This window comes from Sorex araneus, chromosome 1 (genome assembly GCF_027595985.1).
Source record: "Sorex araneus isolate mSorAra2 chromosome 1, mSorAra2.pri, whole genome shotgun sequence".
NCBI classification, from domain to species: Eukaryota; Metazoa; Chordata; class Mammalia; order Eulipotyphla; family Soricidae; genus Sorex; species Sorex araneus.
The window spans coordinates 440,967,564-440,992,629 of NC_073302.1; the positions used below are offsets into that span (position 1 = coordinate 440,967,564).

The 25,066-nt window shown below is 59.8% G+C and overlaps 2 protein-coding genes across 4 annotated transcripts; both read left to right on the forward strand.

Moving 5' to 3' along the window:
* Window positions 1-4,696: 4,696 nt before the first annotated feature.
* On the forward strand, window positions 4,697-5,532 carry TMEM139 (transmembrane protein 139). The gene is made up of 2 exons (XM_004608206.2): window positions 4,697-4,930; window positions 5,136-5,532. Exons 1-2 carry the CDS (start codon window positions 4,698-4,700, stop codon window positions 5,530-5,532), a joined length of 630 nt encoding a protein of 209 aa, XP_004608263.1. The 5' UTR covers window position 4,697.
* Window positions 5,533-7,269: 1,737 nt separating this feature from the next.
* On the forward strand, window positions 7,270-23,389 carry CASP2 (caspase 2). 3 transcript variants are annotated; one of them, XM_055121339.1, is made up of 11 exons: window positions 7,270-7,425; window positions 10,583-10,733; window positions 10,920-11,105; window positions 11,207-11,288; window positions 12,451-12,545; window positions 12,719-12,895; window positions 17,025-17,153; window positions 17,241-17,331; window positions 21,161-21,310; window positions 21,411-21,520; window positions 21,614-23,389. In XM_055121339.1, the coding sequence occupies exons 1-11, from the start codon at window positions 7,352-7,354 to the stop codon at window positions 21,743-21,745; spliced, it is 1,377 nt and encodes a 458-aa protein (XP_054977314.1). In that variant the 5' UTR covers window positions 7,270-7,351; the 3' UTR covers window positions 21,746-23,389. The 3 variants fall into 3 exon arrangements, with proteins under 3 accessions (XP_054977314.1, XP_054977321.1, XP_054977323.1); XM_055121348.1 differs by having other exon boundaries at window positions 7,287-7,425; window positions 10,501-10,733; XM_055121346.1 differs by lacking the exons at window positions 21,161-21,310; window positions 21,411-21,520; window positions 21,614-23,389 and adding an exon at window positions 17,412-17,476.
* Window positions 23,390-25,066: the final 1,677 nt, after the last annotated feature.

The following is a 25,066-nucleotide window of genomic DNA, read 5'->3' on the forward strand; positions in this document are numbered from 1 at the left end:
GATACTACCTACTCTCCCATTCCCTTAGAAACCAGCAACCTACTTTCTCTTTCTTAAGCATTATTTTTCATGGTCAATTTTTTTTTTCTTTTTGGGTCACACCTGGTGATGCACAAGGGTTACTCCTGGCTCTGCACTCAGAAATTACTCCTGGCAGTGCTCAGGGGACCATATGGGATGCTTGGAATCGAACTTGGGTCGGCCGCGTGCAACGCAAACGCCCTACCCGCTATGCTATTGCTCCAGCCCCATCATGGTCAATTTTTTAAATACTCAATGATATTGAATAACTAATATAAAAGAATGCTAATCAGATGATGGTATTGCAATCAGTGAATTATTATAGGTCTCATCAAAATTACAATAAAATTCTATGTCAACAGGTAAACTAGGTTAGATATTATGTTTTAAAATTTTTAGAGCTATATAGTGCTGGGCTAGAGCAATAATTCAGTGGCCAGAGAGTTTGCCTTGCACATAGCCACCCCTGGTTCAATCCCCGGTACCCCATATAGTTCCCTGAGCACTGTCAAGAATGTGATACCCAAGCCAGGAATAAACCCTGAGCATAGTCAGTTGTGGCCCCAAGCCCAAAGAACAACAACAACAACAAAAAGATACAAAATGTGTGAACCCAGCCGAGAGTCTCTTCTGGCTTCTTTGGAGCAAACTAAAGAAGTGTGTAGATAAAGGAATACTATGCAGCTGTTAGAAAAAATGAAGTCATGACCTTTGCATATAAGTGGATCAACATGGAAAATATCATGTTAAGTGAAATGAGTCAGAAAGAGAGAGACAGACATAGAAAGATTGCACTCATCTGTGGAATATAAAATAAGAGAGTGGGAGACTAACACCCAAGAGTAGTCGAGATAAGGACCAGAGGTCTGCCCCACAGCTTGGAAACTGGCCTCACATGCTGGGGGAAAAGGCAGCTCAGATAGAGAAGGGAATACCAAGTAGAGGATGTCGGGAAGACCCACTTGGGTTGGAAGATGTGAACTGAAAGTAGACTATAGACCGAACATGAAGGTCACTCAATACCTCTATATCTTCCAAATTCCAAGTCTAATACTTCCAAATCCCTGGTCTAGGGGAGTAGGACAATTAGAGAATTCCTGTAAGTACCTGAAGCTCTAAAATCAGCCCTTTCAGCTCAAATTGAGAAGGGAACACCAAGTAGAGGATGTTGGGAGAACCCATTCGGGTTGGAAGATGCAAACTGAAAGTAGACTATAGACCGAACATGAAGGCCACTCAATACCTCTATTGCAAACTACAACACCCAAAAGGAGAGAGAACAAAAGGGAATGCCCTGCCCCAGAGGCAGGGTCGGGTGGTGGGGGATGGGTTGGGGGTGGTGAGAGGGATACTGGGATCATTGGTGGAGGAGAATGGGCACTGGTGGAGGGATGGGTAAACGATCACTGTGTGAGTGAAATGCAAACACAAAAGTTCATAAGTCTGTAACTGTACATCACAGTGATTCTCTAATAAAAAATTAAAAAAAAAAACAAGAAATGTGTAGAAAGTTGAAACGGTCATGTTAAGATGTTGAGACTCTGTGTTTTTGTTGTTGTTGTTGTGTTCAGCTTCTAAATATTTTGTGACATTTCACCCTAAGAGATGGAATTTTTAGAAAATAAGTTTAAGGGATTGGAGCAATAGCACAGCAAGTAGAGCGTTTGCCTTTCACGTGGTTGACCCGGGTTCGATTCCCAACATCCCATATGTTTCCCCAAGCACCACCAGGAGTAATTCTTGAGTGTAGAGCGAGGAGTAACCTTTGTGCATTGCCAGGTGTGACACCCCCCCCCCAAAAAAAAAGAAAAGAAGTTTAAGAGGATCAGAGTAGAGAATGTATGGGAGGGCCCAGCCCCTTAGCAGTCTGGTTCTGGTTCTGATGTCAACACTCACACCTGTCTACAGTGACCCAAGCTACAGGGCCTAACACTCCAGGGGCCCTGCCTCTTCCAGAAGCTGGAGCTTTCTACACGGTGCACAGGAAGGACCCCTTCCTCAGCCTAACCCCAACCTCACGCCCACCACCTACGATCCACTTCTTTGAAATAGAAACCCCCGGCTCCTGCCTCGCACACCGACTCTCGGCCAGTTTCCTTCTCCCAGGACACTGACTGCGGAGAGAAACCCTCAGGCTCCCAGCCAGCCTTTCCCCGAGACAGGAGCCAGCGATTCCCAACTGCCGGGTGTGTCCATCCACAGAGATTTCCTGTCGGCCTGCCAAAAAGATACTAGTCCCGAACACCTGGTCCACCGGGGTCACTTAGTTAGAGTACTGAACAATTCCTATCAGGGTGGGGTTTTTAAGTTTCTGTCATCATGGTCTGCAAACCATTTCTCCTAATTCCTCAGAGAGTACAGAAGCATACCACACTCCTCTTCCTCTCTCTCTCTCTCTCTCTCTCTCTCCCCCTCCCTTCTTCCTCACTCTCTCCCTCCCTTTTTCTCTCCCATTCCCTTCTTCCCTCTCTCCCTTTTCCCTCACTCTCCCTCCCCCCCTCTCTCTCCTACACACACACACACACACACACACACACACACGCACACACAAGCTACAGCAGCAAACCCAGCGGTGCCCCCAGCTGTCCCCGGGTGTGACCCCACCCTCTGCTCTTCCTGAATCTGGTCCCCGTGCAGCTCTGAAGGGAGCAGCCCCCTCCAAGCGCGGCTCCAGCCATCGCGGATGCCCAGCTCTGCGCCGTCCACACTGGCTGCCTGACGCAGCCCCAAAGACCACGTCCTGCCTCTGTGGTGTGTGTGTGTGTGTGTGTGTGTGTGTGTGTGTGTGTGTGTGTGTGGTGAGCTGTGGCGAAAAGCTGTGGCTTTTGAATAAGAGCATGTCGCTGTGCTTGGTGAGCACTGTGAGAGTCCCAGGAATCCAGAGCCGACCCAGGAGAGCCGCCGCCGAGGTCTGTACACAGAAGAGCACGGTGGGAGGCAGCCGGGACGCACTGACTCCGAAGCGGCATCGCCTCCAAGAGGCCTGTAGAAGAATCGAGAGTCAACGTCTCCAAGCAGCCTCGTGCACCACCTGCCCGGCCCACCAGAAACCCCCAGTTCCCAGGGACAATACTTGGCAGGCCCCAAGCAGACCCGCCCGCCGTGCCCAGGGAGCAGGCCAGCGTGGGCCACGCACAGGTGTGACCTGCAGAAGCGAAATAAACCCAGGCGTCGGCTGCCACCACCCAGACTCCGGAAACCTGGGAGAGCTGCTCAGGAGACAAGACCGTGGGCGGGAGGAGGAAGGGAAGGAGGTTGAACTCGGGGCCGAAGAACAGAGATCATGGGGCTGGCCGCGCTCCTGAAGGCTGGGGGTAGGGGAGAGTGCAGCGAGCCGAAGCCAGAAAAATCAAGGTGGGACAGGCAGTGGACAGCCTGGAGGGGTGGGGGGAGGAGGAAGTCTGGGCAAGAGGGGAGGAGGGATTGGGGCAGAAGGGAGGTGGGGCCAGTGGACTCCACCTCTTCCCCCTCCCGGTCCCCTCAGGCTTCTCCCAGGGGACTCTGCCTGGACACCGGCGAGGGAGGGACGGCCTGGACAGGGCCGGGAGGATCACGGGATCAGAGGTGGGGTGCGAGGCTGCTGCGTCTGACCCCGCCCTGCAAAGCAGAACTCAAGGGACACCTGCCAGGCCGCTTGGGGGGGAGGGGAGGGGAGGGGAGGGGGGGGTGGTCCATACTGCTTGAGTGATGTCACTGAGTCGCAGAGGCAAGAAAAGGCTCCCCCCCCCCCCGCCGGCCTTCCAGGCGGCCCCTCCGTGCAGGAAACACGGAATGTGAGTTGGAGTCAGGGCCCAGGGAGGGCCGCGCCCGAGAGGGGTGGAGGGGAGTCAGGAGTTATCTCGCCTCTGTGGACTGCCCAGGCCTCTGTGACCTTCCCTTGCAGGTGCGTTTCTGGGACTTGGGTGAGCACAGGCTTTTTCTTTTTTTGTGGGGGGCCACACCCGGCTCTGCTCAGGGCTTATTTCTGGCCCTGGACTCAGGGCTCATTCCTGGCAGGGCTCGGGGTGCCAGGGATTGAACCCTGGACGGCCACAGGCAAGGCAAGTGCCCTCCCAGTGTAGTTCCCAGGCCCAATGGACATACATGGTCTTCCTCCAACTCTAATCTGGGCTCCTTGGAGAAAACGGGAGTCCAGGGGTGCGAGAGGGGGCGGGGGGTGCTTTCTCCCCGCTTTTCTCTCCCAACAGGGTCAGACGGAGGCCCCGTCTCTGGCTGGAGAGGTAGGGATGGAAAGCCAGAGGCAGCCATGTTAGAGAGAGAGCAGGGGATGTCCCCGCACCTGGATTCCAGAGAGGCAGGTGAGCGGAGGAGACAGGGCCGGGCCAGGACTGGGCCCCGGCAGGTGCAGAAACAGGGCTGGAAGGGAAGTAAATTCCAGGGAAGAGGGAAGCAGGCGGGCAGGCAGCGCCACACCCCGCGAGAGTCAGCAGCTTTCCCCGGCTCTTCTACCCTGACCCCAGCGAGGCCGCTGGGGACCCTGCCAGTAAAGTGTCCCTTTATTTGAGACGCCCGGGGACCCTGCCAGCAATGTGTCCCTTTATTTGAGACCGAAGAACCTGAAACCCCAACAAAGGAGCCTGGCGAGGTTCCTCTGCAATCTGACCCAGTTGGGATGCCGAATGCTAACTTGGGCACGAGAGCTGTAGGTCTTTTTTGCAGGCGCCCGGGGAGGGGCCATGGTGCCCAGCCAGTGGTGGGGGCGACTGCGGAAGCCGCTTCTGTACCTGAGCTGCGCCGCCTTCTCTCTGGGGCTGGCTGTGCTGGGCATCCGGCCTGACATGGCCCACACTGCCCACTTCTTTCTCGCCCTGGGCGGCTGCTTCATGTTGGCCGGCCTCCTGGCTTACTTCCTGGAACGGGGGCTCCGATCAACGCAGACCGAGAGTCCAGAGGACTCGGGCACTGCACGGTGAGTGAAGGGACGGCCAGGACGCAAGGGACAGACCAGGGACCCTCCAATCCCAGGAAGACGGTCTCAACTTTCCCGTCCGCAGGGTGTCCCTGGGAGAGGAGGGGAAGGGCCAGGGACCCCTGGAGGGGGCTTTTGCAGTAGAGAGGAACGAGGAAAAGGTTCTTCCAAGACACCCACCATCACCCGATTTCTCCTTCCGCAGGGACAACGAAGTCTTTGAGGTGCCGAGCTACGTGGAGGCCTCGGTGCTGGAATCTCAAACCCAGCCCCAGCGATTAGATCCACCACCCCCCTACTGCAGCGTTATTATCCCCCCGGCACCTGAGGAGGGAGGATCCCGCCCTCCAGAGGGCCCGAGGAGAGCCAGGCTGCCAAGGCAAGTGATGTCTGAGGGGTCTCTCACCCTGAAAGGGAGCACCCGGCAAGCTCTGGCCAGCGTCAGGCTCCGGGGACCGCGTGCTCTGTCCACGGCTTCGGACATGCAGAACTTGGGGGCAATTCCCAGAGTGGAGCCCCTGACCCCGCCTCCTGCCTACGATGTCAGCTTCGGGCACTCTGATGATGATGTTTTCTATGAAAACAACTGGACGCCCCCTTAAATGACTTCCCGGGACGTCATCTCTCCGCACCAGACCACTTGTCCATTTGGGCAACATTTCTCAGGACCGCCTATGTGTCAGGAAACACTTCGACCGGGATATAGCGAGAGATCGATTTCCAGAACTGTAATCTTAAAAAAAGGACACCCTCTCCGCAATAAACACTTCCCAGGAGGGCTGTGAATGGCAAAATTTTGAATGGACGGCGACATTCGGTGACCTGCCCCATATCTTGATATTTCCAGGATTAGATTGAAGAAGATGAGGTGGTACAGAGAAGCTGGACAAGAATAAAAAGAAATGATGCCCGAGGAACAGCTATGTTGCTTCTGTTCCAGGTACTCTGCCCCTTTGTACACCCAGCCTTGTGGGTACTATTAACCTCATTTCAAAGATGAGAAGTCGGTGACGTTTGATAGTCTGCAGAGGGCTACCCTGCTAATGAGCATGAAAAGGACTTGGACACAACTGTTCCGATTCTAAAACCCTTTAGTTTACAATGTCATGAGGAGCCAGGCTATCCACACATCTCTCAACACCTGTCTTGGTACATGTGATGTGCAGGTGGAAGATTTAGTGTAGACAGTGGTCTCAACCACAAGCCCACCTACCTGTCAGCAGGTTGATGGAGGGCTGGAAACCATAGGATTACTGCCTTGGTTATTATTGATGGCCCCTGAACCAGCGTATACACCCTCTGCAATAAACACTTTTTATTTTTAAAACCAGCCAGGACGGGTGCTGGTCCGTAAGGTGTGAAATGGTTGAAGATCGCTGGTGTGATGAAATGGGAGACCAGTAGGTCTGCAAATAGGGTGGTCAGAGGGTAGGAGAGGGGGGATGGGGGCACAGCCACTAGCAGGAGCAATGCTGAGTTGACCCTGCTGCATGTCAGGCAGTGCCCATGAGAGCAGTCCTCAGCCCCACACCCTCCATTTACTGGGACGCAGTGGAGGAAACTGCCCACAGGAAGGACTTCCAACTTTGTGAATAAAACGTGAGCTTCTGGGGGCTGGAGCAATAGCACAGCGGGTAGGGCGTTTGCCTTGCACGCGGCCGACCCGGGTTCAATTCCCAGCATCCCATATGGTCCCCTGAGCACCGCCAGGGGTGATTCCTGAGTGCAGAGCCAGGAGTAACCCCCGAGTATCGCCGGGTGTGACCCCAAAAGAAACAAAAACAAAACGTGAGCTTCTTAGCTTGGGGCAGTGGAGTATCCAGAAGACCGTCTACAATCCGTCTATTACAGAGAACCGGAGCCACTTGCACGCTCTCTATTCGCTCCAGGCCCACTCTGGGGGTCCATTCCTGGTCCCACTTCCCCAGACGCTGCTGCGTTTCAGCCACTGGGTGCTGGGGGGTGCGCGTCCCACTGCGGAGCCGCTCTCCTTCTAGCATTGCACGCCCCCTTCCCCTCCCCGGGTGCTCCGGTTCCACGTCAATAACACACAAACGCGCGGCCACGCCCTCCCGGGTCAAGCTCTTCCCATAGGCAGAGGCGGGGGCGAGTGGGTGGCGCCGGGCTTTCCGCGGGAAGCGACGACCAATCGAATTCCTCCGTCGGCGGGACCAATCGGATTTCTCCGTAGGTTCCCCCCCCGCGCCCCCCTCCTCGGCTCTCACCCCGCCTCTTCCCTTTCCGCTCCGCACGCTCTCTCACCCCATTGGACGGCGCGGCCGCCCGCGAGGGCTCTGCGCCTGCGCGCGCCCGGCGGGGGCGGGGCCGGCCTGCGCGGAGGCGGGGCGCAGGCGCGCTGAGCGCCGCGCTGGGTTGGGTGGGCCGGTGGGCGGTGCGCGCCGAGCCCGGGAAAAGCGGGCCATGGCGTCGCGGCGCGCGGCCTCCCGGCCCGCCCTCTCGCCCCAGGGGCTGGTGGCTGCTGACAGGGGGCGCAGGTGAGTGCGGGAGGGCCCCCGGGGGGGTGTGTCTGCAACCTCCCCGCGCCCCGGAAGCCCCCCGGGGCCCCTGCGGCGCGCGGCCCGCGGCGGGCCCCTCCTCGCCTTCCCTTTTCCGGGGCTCCCCGCCCCCGCCCCGAGCGTCGCCGAGCCCCGCGGACCTGGCGCTTCCGGCCGGCGTGCACGGGGGGCCGGTGGGAGTCCGCCGGTCGGGCCCGCGTGGCGGCGTCCGTGCGGGACGTGCGCGCGTTCCAAGCGATCGACGCTGCTGCTTTGGCGGGTCCCGGGGTGGGGGTAGGGGTGGGGGGGCTCCCCGGACTCCCCGCGTTGCCCACAGCCGCCCCCTCCCATTGCACCGCCCCGCAGAGCATTGGCCAGACCCCAGGGCCGGATGGAAGGTTCAGAGGCAGGGGCACGCCCCGACCCCTCCCAAGAACGCCCTCTGCGACTTTCCCTGCGCCCCCCGCGCCCCTTCCCGACCCGGCCCTGCGGGTCCGGGTGATGCTGGGGGCACCGAGGAGGGATGGCTTTGCGGGAGGTGCGCGCGCGAGCCTCGGTGCAGGCGTGTCGGGAGCGTGGGTGACGCTTTTTCGGCCGATGCGCACCTGGAGTGCGTTTCCCAAGCCGGGCGTCGGCGTGTGGCCGGGGGAGGGGGGGAGTGTGGAGGAGAGGGAGGCAGGGGCGAGGCTCTTTGGGAAGGGACTGGATGGAAGGACATCCTCGCCCCGGGCGGCCCAGAGACCGGGAGGAAGCCGCCGCGCGGCCGGCCGGCTGCTCTGCAGCCCGCGGGCGTCATGGCAACCGAGGGAGGAGAAAGTTTTAAGGAGAAACTCGGCCCGAAACCGGAGTAGACCTGCCCCGTCCTTGGCCCGGATCCTGCCACCGGGCATTGTGCTGGGTGTTGCCTCCCTTCCCGCCGCGCCTGTTGAGCCGAGGCCCTGCCGGGTGGGACCTGCCCACCCGCTCTGCAGGGGGAAACCACCAGCCCCCCTCGCGACCCCCGCCCCCCACTTTAGAAGAATTCCAAGTGGACACCCCGATGGGGGCTGCGTTTCTCTAGGTTTCTGTCCTGGCCCTTCTTGACCGGTTTGGGGTGAGGGGGCTGGAGCGATAGCACAGCGGGTAGGGCGCTTGCCTTGCATGCAGCCAACCCGGGTTCGATTCCCAGCATCCCATATGGTCCCCTGAGCACTTGCCAGGAGTCATTCCTGAGTGCATGAGCCAGGAGTAACCCCTGTGCATCGCCAGGTGTGTCCCAAAAAGGGAAAAAAAAAAGATTTAAAGTAGAACAGAAGCAAGAAGGTGGAATGGGATTTCTGTCTCTTAGACCCGAACCCCACGTCTAACCAGAGCTGGCTGCTGTCCTGCTGGGGGATGTTCTGCCGACCGCTGGCTCTGGCTTAAGTGTCCCTGTGTTTGTGTTTTCTCCTGAGCTCTTACAGGATCTTGCCTTTGCCGCTTTTCTGGGTTGTGGGGGCCACACCTAGGGAGACTTGGGGCTTACTCCGGCTCTGTGTTCAGGGATCCCTCCTTGCCAGGCTGAGGGGGCCAAGTGGGGTGCTGGGTACTGCACCTGAGTGAACCACGTGCCGGCTGTACTTTTCCCACCTACTGCAAATCTCTAACCTGCAGTTGAGCTGGCACATTTCTATAAATGTGGTATTTTGCCAAGTCTGATCCCTGCATGTGTCACTGATCTTTGAAATCAGGATGTGATTTTAAATATGCCCAACTAAAATTGACTTTCAGGGGCTGGAGTGATAGCACAGAGGGTAGGACATTTGCCTTGCACGCGGCCGACCCGGGTTCTATTCCCAGCAACCCATATGGTCCCCTGAGCACTGCCAGGAGTAATTCCTGAGTGCAGAGCCAGGAGGAACCCCTGTGCATCACTGGGTGTGACCCGAAAAGCAAAAAAGAGAATAAGATAAAATAAAATTGACTTTCAGATTATAAGCTGAAGCGGTTACCCCTCTCTGACTGCCATTATGACCTCAGTGTTGTCGGGTGTTAAGTGGGATGGGAATTCTGGATTCTTATAAACACAGACGATATGTATTAGGACTAGGATTCTTTCCCTTCATAAAAGTTGATCTCTGCCCGACTCATTGCAAAACTAAGGAATCCTTGAAATAAAGATTTCCCTCGTAAACTGAAATTTCAAGTTATTTTATGTTCATCACTGATAGTCATTTCCTGTGACATCCTGTCTTAGTACTGAGGTCTCATCAGTTTCTGGTGTCACAAGAACTTAAAATTTTTGAGCCACAGTTGTAGCACTGTAGCACTGTTGTCCCATTGTTCATCGATTTGCTCGAGCAGGCACCAGTAACGTCTCCATTGTGAGACTTATTGTTACTGTTTTTGGCATATTGAATACGCCCTTGGGAAGCTTGCCAGGCTCTGCCGTGCGGGCGAGATACTCTCAGCAGCTTCCCAGGCTCTCAGAGGGATGGAGGAATCAAACCCAGGTGCAAGGCAAACGCCCTACCCGCTGTGTTATCGTTCCAGTCCAGCCACAGTTAAAATTCACAAAAGATTAGGACGTTTCTATTTCATTTATTTCCTACTTAATCTGCCAGTTGACTTAAGTTTATACCATTTTTTAATTCTTATCCCTTACATGGGATTATTTTAAGTTTAGTGCATGTATAGCTGGGACTCTGTCCCGAGACCTCACACACAGGCGCTTTCGTGCTGAGCCCAGCGTCGTGCTGCTTTCAAAGCCTAGGTAAAGAGTGTGGGATGTTTTCTGGAATAATTCTTCACTACGGTAGGTTTGCCAGAGGACAGTTTCTAAACATGCAGCGACTTCTGTGTCTTAGAAGATAGTCTCAGTCCAACGTTCTTCCCAAAGAAGCATGTGTGATGGAGTGATCATCACCATGTAGGGTGATGGAGCGCACACAGGAAGCCCAGGCTCAGTCCCCAGCACCCCACAGTCACCCGGACACCAAACCCAGAGTGGCCACCGAGCACCACCGGGGGTTGGTCCCAAAACGGCAGCCACAGAAGTGACCCGTCATTCCCGCCCGCTCCGTGTGGCGCTGATGGGCACTCACTTGGTGTTTCCAGGAGTCGGTGCCGTCGGCCCGACCTTGGCTCTTTGGGCCGCCTCCCCTGCCACTCCCCATGACGGCCTTCCCCCCGCCCCCAGGACGCCGCGGCCCTGCGGCATGCACCCCGACCACCAGGAGGCCCTCAGGAAGAACCGCGTGGTGCTGGCCAAGCAGCTGCTGCTGAGCGAGCTGCTCGAGCACCTCCTGGAGAAGGACGTCGTCACCCTGGAGATGCGGGAGCTCATCCAGGTACCCGCGGGCGTCGCGGGTGATGAGGCGCGGCCGGGAGAACGGGCCCTGGCTGGAGACCTGGGAGGCCCCTCTCCCTGCCCGTGTTTTGCAGAGGAGAGACGCGTCTCGTTTCCCCGTCAGAGGCGGCCGGTGGCCGGGAGCGGCCGCGTGACCAGGGGCTCACACGCTCTTCTCGTCCCCCAGGCCAAAGCGGGCAGCTTCAGCCAGAACGTGGAGCTGCTCAACCTGCTGCCCAAGAGGGGGCCCCAGGCCTTCGAGGCCTTCCTCGGGGCCCTGCGGGAGACGAAGCAGAGCCACCTGGAGGAGCTGCTGCTCGCCACCCTGGCCGACCTGCCGCGCCTGCTGCCCCCGGTGCCCAGCCCCAGAAATGTACGTGGCGCGGGGTCGCGGTGGGGACCGCTCCGTTCCCCTTTCCTCGGGCCCGGGCCGCCTCCGGGAAGGCCGGCCTCATGGGTCCCTGTTCCTTGCAGCTAAGCTGTGACTACGACCAGAACTTCCCCTTCCCCGTGTGCGAGTCCTGCTCCCCTCACAAACAGCTCCGCCTCTCCCCAGGTGAGAAGGGGTGGGCTGGCCTCCTGCACGCTGAGTCCCTCCCTCCCTCCCCCCTCCCTTCCTCCCTCCCTTCCTTCCTACCTTCTTTCCTCTCTCCCTCCCTCCCTCCCTCCCTTCCTTCCTGTCATATAATCATCCCTCCACCAGTGCACATTCTCCACCACCAATGTCCCCAGTATCCCCCCACACACACATCCCACCCCTCCCCCTGCCTCTATGGCAGACAGTTTCCCCCATACTCTCTACTTCTGGGCATTATGGTTTGCAACATAGATACTGAGATTGCAAACTGCAAAAAAGATACTGAGTTTGGTCCTTTATCTACTTTCAACACACATCGCCCATCCCGAACGATCCCTCCAGCCATCACTGACTTAGTGATCCCTTCTCTCTCCCAGCCGCCTTCTCCCCCAGCTCATGAGGCAGGCTTCCAACTATGGGGCAATCTTCCTGGCCCTGGTGTCTACTGTCCTTGTGTGTCAGTCTCGTATTATTTTATATTCTACAAATGAGTGCAGTCCTATGTCTGTCTCTTTCTCTTTGACTTATTTCACTTAGCCTGATACTCTCCATGACCATCCGCTTATAAGCAAATTTCTGACTTAATCTCTCTTCATAGCTGCATAGTATTCCATTGTGTAGATGTACCGAAGTTTCTTTAACCAGACTGACTCCTTTCCAGGACTTGGTCCTAGAGCGAAGCCTAACAACTTCAGAAACATTTCCCTTGCCGCGTTAGGCAGGAGGCCGCACACTAGGTCGCTGGCATGTTAGTCGGGCCTGTTGACTGGCCTGATGGCAGTTAGACCTCGGAGCAACTTGCGCTCCCAGGCAATTCCTGCACGCCATTGGCCTGTCTCCTCTATGAATGAGGAAAGGCCGCGTTTGACTACCCGCCTGTGGCTTGATTCGCCTGGCGAGTGGATTAACGGGCCTTTAGTCAGTTGAGCGTCTGGGTTTTCCGTGCAGCTAAGTGCAGGGCATCCGTGGTCAGCAAGAACACAGAGGTCCTCTTCTCTCGTGGGCTGCTCGGGTCACGGGAGTTGGGAAGGCGAGTGTCCGTGAGAACCCCTGTGGCCCGCCAGCTCCCTTCGGGTCCCGTGCCTGGAGCGGCGGCGGCGTGACGCGGGCTGGTACTAGCGGTGGGCTCTCTGTGCCGCAGACGCCGTGGAGCACTCCCTGGACGACGGGGACGGCCCTCCCAGCCTGCGGGTGAGGCCTTGCACTCCCGAGTTCTACCAGACGCACTGCCAGCTGGTGAGTCGCGGCCGGGAATGAGACCGGCCCGTGTGCGGCTGCGTCCTCCTTGCCGCCCGGTTCCTCGGGACGTCCCGGCTGGCGGGCTGAAGCGTGCGATGTGTGTCCCGTGTCGGGGGGGGGGGGGGGGCGTGTGTCTCCGCCTCCGGCCCTGACCGGCCCCTCTCCCCCAGGCCTACAGGCTGCAGTCTCGGCCCCGGGGCCTGGCGCTGGTGCTGAGCAACGTGCACTTCACGGGGGAGAAAGATCTGGAATTCCGCTCCGGAGGGGACGTGGACCACAGCACCCTCGTCGCCCTCTTCAAGCTCTTGGGCTACAGTGTCCACGTGCTGCTCGACCAGACTGCACAGGTACCGAGGCGGGCGCCACCCTCTGCTCAGCCTCCTGGGCTCCTCCTGCCTCTCACCTTGTGGCCCGGGGCAGAAAACTAGGTCCAGTTCCTTGGCTCGGTCACTGATTCCTTAGGGTAGCCGCGTTTTCCCCGAGTACTGGTACTCCAGGGTTGAGTTCTCACATTTGCACGCTCCGAGACTTGGTGCTCATCACTCAGGGTGTGAGCTTGAGATGGAGCCAGAAGATGAAGGTGGGCAGGCCTCGTAAGGCGCTGCCTTGTCGGCGGGCACCGAGGGGCAGTTAGGGTTCTAAAGGTGACTTCGGCAGGCGAGATCCTAGAAGTGGGCTGGGTGCACCCAGTGCACTCTTCAGACCTGGGTTCAAACCCCTGTACGGCACTGCCCCTGAGCTCTGCCCCAGTGGCCCCCGGCACCACAGAGCCCAAGCACCTAGTGGCGTCCCCCGCCCTGGCGTTGAGCAACCCACCTAGTTGGCTGATTGTCACCGGGAGTGGTCCCCAGGCTCCCCTGAGCACTGGGAGCGCCCCTACCCTTCCCCCCAAAAAATATATCTGAAGTAAAGCTTTGCAGGAACTGTACATACCGGGGCTGGAGGGTAGCACAGCGGGTAGTGGGTTTACCTTGCACACAGCTGACCTGGGTTCGATTCCCAGCATCCCATATGGTCCCCTGGGCACGTCTGAATTCCTGAATGGATGAGCCAGGAGTGACTGGCTGTAGCCTGTGCATCACCGGGTGTGACCCAAAAACCTAAAAAAAAAAAAAAAAATTGTGCAAACATTTTGTGCCAGTTTAAGGAATCAGCATGTGGGAAAGTGGCTCGTTACTAACCGAGGAGACCGCGTGAGCTCTCTCCATGACGGGCTTTTCCTCATCAGCCGCAGCTACTCAGTTGCACTTGGCGTCACACTTGGGGTTTTGGTTGTTGTTTCTACTGGGGGGCCACACCCAGGGCTGTTGTCAGGGATCCCTCCTGCGGGGGAGCTGGGGCCCGGGCCGGGCTGGCTGCGGGCCAGGCAGTGCCTTCCCTGCTGCACCGTCTGCAGGCCGGCACTTGAGCGTCTCTGATAAGGAATTGATAACCGCCTGCTGGGAAATTCATCCTGACGCGGAGTTGCGATTCCAGAACGATAACTTAGCTTTCTTACACTTGCCTTTGGGGCTGGAGGTAAAACCAAGGTTCTAGGAGACAGACCTTGCTCTGTTGACATAGGGACTTGCTTTGTTCTGTCTCTGTTCTTCGCGTCTGCTTCCTGGTTGAGCTCCTAATTGCAACAGGAATTGGCACTGTCACTGTCCCTGTCACTGTTGTCCTGTTCATAGATTTGCTCGAGCCGGCACCAGTAACGTCTCCATTGTGAGACTTGTTGTTACTGCTTTTGTCATACCGAATACACCACGGGGAGCTTGCCAGGCTCTGGCCCACTGGTAAGGCCAGTTTCCTCAGTGTTTTCCTTCTCGGGCTTTTATTTATTTATTTATTGCCAGCTTCACGTGAGGAGAGCCCATGAGAAGAGATAAACATACCGTGCTTCAAAGTCGTGCTAAAGGAAAGGCAAATCCCATTTCCTCCGTTTTCAAACAAGACTCCCGCTAGGACTTCCCTGCTGAGGAAAGTGTATCCAGATGATATGTTCACTTCTTGGTTGACATTGCCGTGCAGTTCGCACTCCGGAGATGACTCCTGGGGTGCATAGAGCACAGGCCTCCAGACTTGAGTCCAAACCCCTGTCTCACTCTGCGCCGCCCCTGAGCACTGCTGGAGGTGACCCTAGTGGCCCCTGGCGCTGACACCTATGTAGAGAATACATTCTCCTCAGCGGGTGATTCCCACAGAGGGCGTCCGCCTTGCAAGCTCGGGGGGTGGGACTGGTCTCCTTCAGTTCTGGCCTCCTCCTTCTGATGAGGCGTTCGTCCCCGTCACGGTCGTGCCGTGAGTAGGCGAGGAGCCTGGTGGTTAAAGCTCAACCCAGCATCACCGGCTCAGCCCTACCCCACCGTGTCACAGGGCGCGGGCCGACGGGCGGGGCTGCATGCGCTTCCCCTGCACGCCGTGTTGACGCTGAACTCGCTGCGGGTTCAGAGCCTGTCGGCGTCTCACGTCTCACGCTTTGTTGCTCTGCGTTTGTCATCGCTGTAGTTTGATCCTGAGCGCCTGATAGTGAGGGAAGGGCGGGTGGCCTCTCCCTTAGCGGTCAGCCGGTGTGTCGAGCGTCCTCCCTCGAGCTCCGGGGCCTCACCTAGACGAGGGAGTCTTGGCCTCTGCCCAGAGAGGGAAGCTGCTCCTGGTCCCCTAAGGCCCACGCACAGTTGGAGACGGGCTTCCACGGTAGCTCAGAGACAGACGTCACCTGGGCGGGTGTGCGCAGGAGGGTCCCGGCGGCTGTGAACTGGAGCTGGCCCCCGAAAGGGTCACAGCCACTGAGGCGGAGGATCTACCTGCCCCCCGGGACCCCAAACAGGTCCCACGCTGGTGGTGCTCACTGTGTGGTGTTCACTATGTGGTGCTCACTGTGTGGTGTTCACTGTGTGATGTTCGGGATGCAGTGGACCGAGAGCTCCAGGAGTCGGGGACCCTGGTGTGGGGCAGGGACACGCGTAGTGGCCTGCTGGGGGCCTCGTCGCCCCGTGTGCGCCCACCTAGAGCAGGGCACGGGGTCATCACCACCAGGGGTTCTGGGCACAAAGGTCGCCCTGGGTGCCTGGGAATGATAGGATGTTGGTGTCTCGGGCGGGACACAGGCCAGTGCAGGGGGGAAGAGGAGGGGTGCGGGCCACGTGGAGAGAGCCTGACAGGCGGGTGGCCTCCGTGGAAACAGTACAACGGGCAGCCGGTGCCCCGAGCTGGCTGAGGCGGGGACGGCGGGAAGAGGAGGCTAGCACACCGCCGAGGGAGTCTGTCTCACGGGCGTGCGTTTATCTGCAGTGAGGACAGGACACCCCCGAGGAAGGGACGAGAGTCGGGAGAAGCCCATGGCTGAGCCTTGGGCTGTGGCCGTCCGGGGTGAGGTGCGAGGACCCTCGCCCTGCCCCGGTTCGGAGTGAGGAGTCGAGGGACAGCGGCCAGTTGGACTCCGGTCACGACTCCGTCCAGCTCAGCCTGGCGGCAGTGGGCCGTGGCGTGTGGGCGTCTCCAAGGACGCCGTCCTCCCGCTGGGCGCCCGGAGCCTCCACACCTCTGTCGTGGAATGATCTGGCCAGTAAAGAGACAGCTGGGAAAGGATGGACCTCCTCTCCACTCCCCACATGCCCCCGCCTTGGAATTTAAGAGATGATTTTGGGGCTGGAGCGATAGCACAGCGGGGAGGGCGTTTGCCTTGCACGCGGCCGACCCGGGTTTGATTTCCAGCATCCCATAGGGTCCCCTGAGCACCGCCAGGGGTGATTCCTGAGTGCAGAGCCGGGAGTAACCCCTGTGCATCGCCGGGTGTGACCCAAAAAGCAAAAAAAAAAAAAAAAGAAATGATTTAAACGTCCCAAATGTTGGCATCTCGGCTAATCCTGCCCCCCTTGAGAGTGCTGAGGGGAGAGGCACAGTCCTCTCCCTGGGCGTCTCGGCTTTGGTTTCTCTTTGTCCTCAAAGCCGTTTCACATCACATCACCATGAGGTGACTAGTTCTGGAGTGGCGGTTTGTCAAGTTATAAGAACTGAGATACGTTGTTTTTTGTTTTTATGGTTTTTTTTTTTGCTTTTTGGGTCACACCCGGCGATGCTCAGGGGTTACTCCTGGCTCTGCACTCAGGAATTACCCCTGGCGGTGCTCAGGAGACCATATGGGATGCCGGGGATTGAACCCGGGTCGGCCGCATGCAAGGCAAACACCCTCCCCGCTGTGCTATCGCTCCCGCCCCTGAGATATGTTTCTAACTGGCATATCGTCTTTTGTCCTGTGGCCCTGGTCTTTGGGTCACAGACGGCTCTGAGCCCAGAGGGGTCCCAGCGCAGGTCACCCCTGGCAAGTAACACAGCCTCTTGTTTCGGGGGACTCCCGGGTTACCCAGCAGCTCCCGCCCAGAGGCTGGGAACTAGCCGTGATCTCTCACCGCCCCCCCCCTTTCCCCTTCTCGTGGCGCTGGGGGTCTCGCGCGGGCCGACCGCAGCGCGCTGAGGGCGTCTCTCTCGCAGGAGATGCAGGAGAAGCTGCAGGACTTCGCCCAGCTGCCCGCTCACCGCGTCACCGACTCCTGCATCGTGGCCCTCCTGTCCCACGGCGTGGAGGGCGGCGTCTACGGTGTGGACGGCAAGCTGCTGCAGGTGCGTGGGTGGGGGGCGGGCGGGGCAGGGGGGGGGGCGGCGGCTCCCGTCCCCCGCCTGCTGACCGCCCTCGGCCCCTCCCGGCAGCTGCACGAGGTGTTCCGGCTCTTCGACAACGCCAACTGCCCGAGCCTCCAGAACAAGCCGAAGATGTTCTTCGTGCAGGCCTGCCGTGGAGGTGAGTGTCCGGCCCGGGCCCGGGGGGCGGCTCCCGGGCGGCCCCCCGCCAGCTCTCACTGTCCTGTTTGCTCCTCTCAGGTGCTATCGGACCCCTCGGGCACCTCCTTCTGTTCACTGCCGCCACCGCCTCTCTTGCTCTGTAAGTGTCTCCCGGTGCGTGGGGGGTGCTGGGCCCCGGCAGCCTCGGCCCTCAGGGGGACCGGCTCTGCGGCTCTGCCTGGCCCGTGCTCCTCGCCCCGTGCTCCCCGCCCCGTCTGCGTCTCCGCCTTCTCTCCCCAGCGCTCTGGCTGCCGTGAAGGATTTTTCTCGCCGGCTCCGCGTGCCCTGCCCGCGCCCCTTCCCCCCTCGCTTTCTCCGTGTCGTGTCTCTGCTCCGCTTCCTCCTCTGGCTTCTCTTTCCGCCTGGCGGCCGCTCCTGACCTCCTCTCTTCTCTCCCCGCCAGCCTGGACACCCGGGCCGGCCCCAGACTCTCTCTCCCGAGCTGCTGCTGCTGTCCGGCCTCTTGAGTGCACTGAGGGTCCCTTTAAGAGCCAGCCCCCCCCCATGCCTCGGCCCAGACACGCCCCCAGCTCCCCACCCTGGAGGAAGGCGAGAGGAGTTAGGGCTGCGCCCGCCCGGGAGACCATCGGGTGCCTTGCCCTGACGCGCTGGTGTCTGTCCCCCGGGCCTTCCTTGATAGGAACTTGGAGAAAACGGTCAAGCCTGTGTTCAGGCGGTGGCGATGACCACAGGCGTGCAGGGTGCTCGGTTCGTAGTCCAGCGAGGAACACGCCCGCGGGTCAGGGCCCCGGGGCGCGGGCCCCGGCCTTAACACCACTCTGGAGACGTGCAGGCACGTGTATTTCTGTTTGCAGCACGTTCGGCGGATGTGAGTGGCGAACGTTGCCTGTTACCCCCTTGCCGCCACCAGCCCTGATTTCTTAGGGCCTTTCCCGTAGCCCTTTTGCTGTCGCAGGAGCACAGATGTTCCGTCTCGAAGCAGCCCCGCGGGGCCGCTCAGAGCCCTGAAGCAGGCACGAGGGGTTAGGGGCCGCAGAAAGGGACGCGGAGAAGAGTGTCTGTGTGCGCCAGAGCATCCAAGCGCTCTGTAGTTGCAGTGAACGGTCTCCGGACAGTTTGGGCTGGGGGCTTTCTGAGGGTCGGTTAGCTGTAGCTGAGGTTGAGGCTGGGCCAGAGCGCCGAGAGGCCCAAAGGCATGTCGAGGGGGCAGGAGGAGGAGGCCAGGAACTGCACACCTTGGGGCCGGAGGGACAGGACAGAGGCGAAGGCGCCTGCCTGCCTTGCAGGTGGCCCTCCTGGGGTCAGTTCCCCCAGGAGTGATCCCTGAGCGCCACCAGGTGTGGCCCAGAAACAGGCTGACCCAGAGAAGCTGGACGCCTGTGAGTGAGAGGTGACTGCCCCCGGGAGGGGAGGCCATGGGTGATAAACCTGGGACCACGGCTGAGATTTCAGACTCCAGGAGACAGTAGCCCAGAGCTGTGGGCACCCTAGGAAAGAAGCGGGGGGTTTGTCGTTGCCAGAACCGTTGCTGTGACAGGAAGTCCAGTTTGAGCGGGAACTGCCCTCGTCCCCGGGCCCAGAGCACTGCCTGATACAAGGCGGCGCTTAATAAATAGTGGATGATGAGATTAATCGGCTTAAGCCACGGTGCAGGGCTTAAGACTATTGTGAGCAGGACCAGTTACATTTATTGATTTACGGATTTGAGGCTTAAATGCAAGAGCCAATCTGGCCTTCAGCCTCGCCCGTTTCCTTTAGCACGGGGCTCCCCTGGTTTTCCTTAGCTCTCTCTCTCTCTCCTGGAGGGGGGGATTGGAGCCTCCGCCCCAGTTGCTCCCGAGGCTATCTTCAGCCCTCTGGGTCATTCAAGCCCACCCTCTCCCTGCTGGCATGGGACCCCCACTCCGCAAATGCTGCTCTAGAACAGGCGGGCAAGCGTGAGGTCAGTGAAAGATCCTCGGTGACCTTTCTGTCTTCCCGGGGTCATAGGTTCATGCCATGTCTGGTCTAGGTGGAGAAGGCCCTTTTCTTATTATTTTTTTTTTTTTTTTTGCTTTTTGGGTCACACCCAGCAATGCACAGGGGTTACTCCTGGCTCTGCACTCAGGAATCACCCCTGGCGGTGCTCAGGGGACCATATGGGATGCTGGGATTTGAACCCGGGTCGGCCGCGTGCAAGGCAAACGCCCTACCCGCTGTGCTATCGCTCCAGCCCCGAAGGCCCTTTTCTTGAGTTACTGACTCTCGTTCTGGCCCTCCCGGTCCTTCGAGGGGTAACCCCTGGTCCATGCGAGCACGTTTATCTCAGTTGCCGTGAATGAAGACCCACTGGGTTGGCTGCCAGCCTGCAGTGAGCCCAGGGGGGTGAGACCTCGCCCTGTGGCTGGCGTGGTGCGGCCACGTGTGGCCCCGGCAGTCCGCGCGTGACAGGCGCTCGGGAATTTCACTGGCCTGGTGACTCCAGCTGTTTCCCCCCATGCTTCTGAAAGCTTTGCTTTCCTCTTTGGCCCTCTCGAACATGGCCTGGAGCATGGAACACTGTAGAAGAGTCCTGTGGTCCGGAACTCCTCCCTCCCAAACGGTAAATTAAAATACACCGTGGAGTAAGGGCTGAAGCCGCTGGCGGTAGTGAGTCCTAGTGTTCTCCAGTGTAGCCCAATCTTGAGTGCGCTGCTTTTAAGCTGCTCATAAACCTGGATTGTCTGCCGTGATGAGATCAGGAGTATGTTATTTAGGAATATAGAAACACTGTGGAAACAGTTGCTCTTGCTGCCTCCTTCTTCTTTTTTTTTTTTAATTTTATTAAATCACCGTGTGGAAGATTACAATGCTTTCGGGCTAAGGTCTCAGTTATACAATGCTGAAACAACCATTCCTTCACCAGTGCCCATATACCACCACCAAAAAAAAAAAAAAAACCCACACAGTACACCTCCCATCCCGCCCCCCACCCCCTACCTTGTAACTGATAAGTTTCATTTTACATTCTGTTTACTTTGGTTACATTCAATATTTCAACACAAACCTCACTATTGTTGTTAGGAGTACCCCACTAGATTCAGACCTACTGTGAAGACAAATAAGGTCGCGCGGTTTTGAATTTCTGTACTTTAACAAGAAGTCCAGGGAGATTTCTTCCAGATATTAGATAATTGCAGGCTTGAAAACCCAATCTGTGGTCGTCTTAATATGGCGGCCACCACGCCCTTCATCCCCGGAGAGAAAGAGGCGAGAGAGAGAAAGACCTTTCCCCTCCTGGGCGGGCACGGGGCCGAGGCTTAGTTCTCAGGCTGGAGACATTCTGCGAGGAGTTGCCCACGCCGAAAGAGGTTTTGCTGGGTCTGGATTCACGCTTGTGCAGCTGCGGAGAGGCCGCATGTGCGCCCCCGGGATCACATCTCAGCTGCGGGAGGGGCCGGTGCCTCCCACCTTCCCAAGAGCCTGCCTCCTTTTTCTTAATGCGTTTGGAGTTTGGGTTTTGTAGAGCGTGCCTGTAACACTCACAATCAGTTTCTTTCCCTTTTCGGACTAAAACTAACGCATCCGGAGTTGATGCTGCCTTGCAGTTAAAACACTGACTTCCAGGTGACCTGCTCACTGCACAGGGGAATCCCGGACCTCGGCGCTGCGTGGTTCTGTTGGAGCCTCTCTAATTCCCGCCTTTCCCGCCTTTCCAGCACGGACACAGCAGCCTTCGCGGTGGAGCCCGAGCCTCGGCCGCGCCGGGGCAGGAACGACCTTTGCTTCCCGCCGGCGGCCGTGGGCTGGCGGCCCCGCGGGGACGCGAGGGAGTGACGGCCCTGCCCCCTCTGTCCGCCCTTCCGCAGATGAGACCGACCGCGGGGTGGACCAGCAGGACGGGAGGAGCCGCGCGGCGGCGCCCGGGTGCGAGGACGGCGAGGCGGGCAAGGAGGGCATGCTGAAGGTGCGCCTGCCCACGCGCTCCGACATGATCTGCGGCTACGCCTGCCTCAGAGGTACGGGGGGCGGGGGCCGGGGGGGGTGGGGTAGGGAGGGGTGTGTCCCGCCGGGGCACGTGACCGGGGCAGCTGACCGCGGCCCGCCCCCCCCCCTCAGGGACCGCGGCCATGCGGAACACCAAGCGCGGCTCCTGGTACGTGGAGGCCCTGCAGCAGGTGTTCTCGGAGCGCGCCTGCGACATGCACGTGGCCGACATGCTGGTCCAGGTGAGCCCCCGCCCCGTCCCCGCACGCGGCCCCCACGCTCCCGTCCGCCCGCCCCCCTGACCCGTGCGCGTGGTGTCTCCCCCACCCCACCAGGTGAACGCGCTGATCAAGGAGCGCGAGGGCTACGCCCCGGGCACGGAGTTCCACCGGTGCAAGGAGATGTCCGAGTACTGCAGCACCCTGTGCCGCCACCTCTACCTGTTCCCGGGCCACCCCCCGACGTGAGGCGCCGCCCACGCCGCCCCGGCGCCCCCGGGAAAGAGCCTTTCTCTGGGCGCTGCTGGTTCCGGAACGTTCTTCCCCGCACAGGGACAGGGATGCGCGTGCGCGGGGGACGGAGGGCCCTTCCCGCGGGTGCGCTGGCGGGGACTCGCCCCCCGCCCCGCCCACCGTGCTGGGGTCGCCAGGGCAGGAGCCTGGCGGGCGTCTGGCTCTTTCTGCCCGTGACTCGGTGGTTGCTGTGACGCGCTGGGTCCCGGGGCTCATCTTCACTGGGCAGGTGGCCCGGTTATCCCGGGCTGCCGCACTCCAGCCCCTCTGCAGGGCAGAGGGTTTGCGTGTCCAGCTCTGCCCCGTCCGCTCCCCAAGGCCTGCCACGGGCGCTGCGGTGACCCTTGCACAGGGTGTGGGCGGGGCCAGATAAGAGCCACTTTCCCACGTGAATCAGCCCCTTCCCCCGTCCTTCCTGAAGGAACTCTCTCTCTCTCTCTCTCTCTCTCTCTCTCTCTCTCTCTCTCTCCCTCTCTCCCTCTCTCTCCCCCTCTCTCTCTCTCTCTCTCTCTTTCTCCCTCCCTCCCCCCTTCCTCGGGGTCTGTCACCTCCCTCTTCCTGTCTCCCTGTCCTCCCTCCTGCCATCCCCTTCACTGCCACCAGAGCTGCTGGAACGCTCCCGTGGGCTCGTGTCACTGCGCCGAGGCGCTGTGTCGGGGTCTCCCACCGCTTCCCGCTTCCTCGGTGCCTGGCGTGCCCCCCGCCCCCCACTCCCCGGCTCCTGTGCTCGCTCAGTGTCTGGGGCACGTTGCCGTGTACGTGGCTCCTTCTGCCTGGGCCGCCTGCTCGTCTTCTGCACGGCTTGACACCTGCTGTTCTCCGAGACCTCTTTTTTGTTGTTGTTTTAACAAAACTCCATTCTCGTCCCCTCCCGCCAGCGGGTTTGGGCGTGGGGATTTTTTAAACAGAATCCTGGGCTTTGGCACCTTCTTAGCGTCTCTGGGTCCCTGCTTCCACCCCTCCTTGGCCGCGAGGCCCACGAAAAGTGCTCATGACCCCCAGGAAACTCCCGGCGGGTTCTGGATGGTCTGAGTTGTGTCCTGTCCTGCCCGCCCTCAGCCTGCACGCCACCGGTGTCGCCCGAGTCACGTGCAAAGGTCCCCTCACGACCGCTTTTCCAGGCCGCTCGAGGAGGCTGTCTTCCGTGTCTCTGTATTACCGTGGCCGGTTCATCGTCCCTTTGCGTTCACCACGGCTCAGGTGCCGCCTCTCCCCTCCTACGCCCGTCACCCCACGGGGGCCAGAATCCCCCGCCCACCAGCACGCCCTGGTGCCCGGCACACAGTGGGGCTTCCGTCCATGCCTTTGGCCCGGGCGCGAGTCGTCCCGGCGAAACTCCCCTGCTTCGTCCGTCCTTGTGCTGAGTGTCGCTCCGTGCTGTGCTTGACCCGAGGGCAGCCTGAGCCCCTGGAGACGCGTCACGGGTGACAAGGCTCCCGCAGCGCCTGGCCCGGCGCCTGGTCACTGCCGGGCCTGTGAGCCGAGGGGGGGGTGTTGGGACAGGCGTTTCCAAGTGCCACCCCCGGGTCAGTATCAGATTTGGGTGGTAAAGCCTTTCCACTTCCCACTGCCAGGAGGTGCCCAATAAACGCTCCTGTGAACTGCTGCTGTGTCGGGGTCTCTGGGTCCCTTCTCGCCGCCCCGCAGGCAGCCCTGGGCCCTCTCGTCTGGGAGGGGACGGGCGGCAGAGCCAGCAGGCTTGGTTCCGGAGATGAAGACCCGGCTGCGGGTCTTGAGTTCCGAGCACGGCCCGGCAGGGGTGCAGGAGTGGGGGGTGGGGCGAGAGCCGCACACGCAGGTTCCTGTCCAGAGGGCCAGGCGCTCCCCGGGGAAGGTCGCTGGGCGGAGGAGGGGAGCGGGCTGAGAGCCGGGGGCTCTGGGCTCTGTGCCCTGTGGGGTCCCAGGTGTCCGAGAGCCGGGGCCACGTCCTGCCACCCCGCCCTTGAGTCCGGTGTCAGGTTGGCTGGTAGCGCTCCCCACCCCCTGCCTCCCGCTGCCAGAGGATTCTCTTCTAAAATTATCCCCCTCCCTGCGCTGGGGGTGCCCTCCCCCTTCCTGTTCCTCTGGCGGGGAAGAGGAAAACAGGAAGGAATGGAAGCCCCCCCTTCACCCCCCCCAGGGCCAGCAGAGCTCAGGGCAGGTGGCCACGGCTACTGCTGCCCAAGCATCTGGCTGGCCCAGGGGCCGTGCTGCGACCTTACGCTGGCCTCCTCGCCCGGCCGGCCCCGGCAACACCCGCCTTTCTTTCTAGAAGAGGAAAAGACTGAGACTTGTGGTCTAACAGAAAACACAATTTTCATTTTAAGGAAGGAATGTCCATTTTAAGGGCATGGACTGGACAGTTGGATTTTGAACGGGGGACGCAGCCTCTTCCCCGTGGCGAGGCCGCCCTGCCGGGTCTGCCCTCCCCCCCCCCCCCCCCGCTCCCCTGGAAGGTCCCCAGCAGGCCTCAGTTCGGGAGCGAGCCCGTTAGAACGGCCCGGCGGTCACTAGCGGTCTCCCTGTGGGGTGTTCGGCTTTGGTTTGGGGGTCACACCTGTGGGCTGCCTCCCCGCTCTGCCTTCAGGGGACACTCTCGGTGCGGCTCAGGGGACCAGAGGTGGTGCCCAGAGGGAACCCGAGCCAACTGCACCCAAGGCCAGAGCCCTGACCGCTGGACCCTGCAGCCCCGTGATGTTCCCTTCCGCGGCTGCAAGTTCAAGTTCAGGTGAAAGTTCTGGGCCGACACCCTGGGACTTCCAGGCAGCCGCTTCCGCTCCCACCTGTATGAGGAAACGCAGGCCGAGGGCCCTGCCACACCCCAGCTTGAGGGTGTGTACTTTCCGCTCTCCTCAGCCGTCCCAGGACACAGGCCTGCCCTACCCGGCGCTCCTGGCCCCCGGCCCGCTGTGTCTCGGTGGGGGTCTACTCCAGGAGGCAGACAGGAGACCACGTGCCGGGGTCCCAGGATGGAGCTCAGAGCTCCAGCCTTCAGAGCAGGTCCACCAGACCTTGGAGCCCCGGGAGCCTGGGCCATTTGGGGTTGCTCTTCCCACAGTGCTCCTGCTCTTCCAAACACTTGATTCCAGCTTTGTGAAGTCAGCCTGACGGGGAAATGACCACGTTTGAAAAGCCTGAAAAAGAAGGAAAAGACCTGTCAGGGGCCATGGGAGGGACCTGGGGCCCCTGAAGGATCCGGGGGGCGAGGCCCAGCAGACCCCCGAGGAGAGGCATCTCCTGGAAGGACTGCTGCAAGGGCGGGGAGGCTTCTTCCCGACAAGCCGCAGCTGTCGTGCT

Coding starts and splice junctions, on each gene's coding strand:
- TMEM139 (XM_004608206.2), top strand. CDS start 4,698: ATGGTGCCCAGCCAGTGGTGGGGGCGACTGCGGAAGCCGCTTCTGTAC. Junction 4,931..5,135: donor GAGGACTCGGGCACTGCACG/GTGAGTGAAGGG, acceptor CTCCTTCCGCAG/GGACAACGAAGTCTTTGAGG.
- CASP2 (XM_055121339.1), top strand. CDS start 7,352: ATGGCGTCGCGGCGCGCGGCCTCCCGGCCCGCCCTCTCGCCCCAGGGG. Junction 7,426..10,582: donor GCTGCTGACAGGGGGCGCAG/GTGAGTGCGGGA, acceptor CCCCGCCCCCAG/GACGCCGCGGCCCTGCGGCA. Junction 17,154..17,240: donor TGGACGGCAAGCTGCTGCAG/GTGCGTGGGTGG, acceptor CCCTCCCGGCAG/CTGCACGAGGTGTTCCGGCT.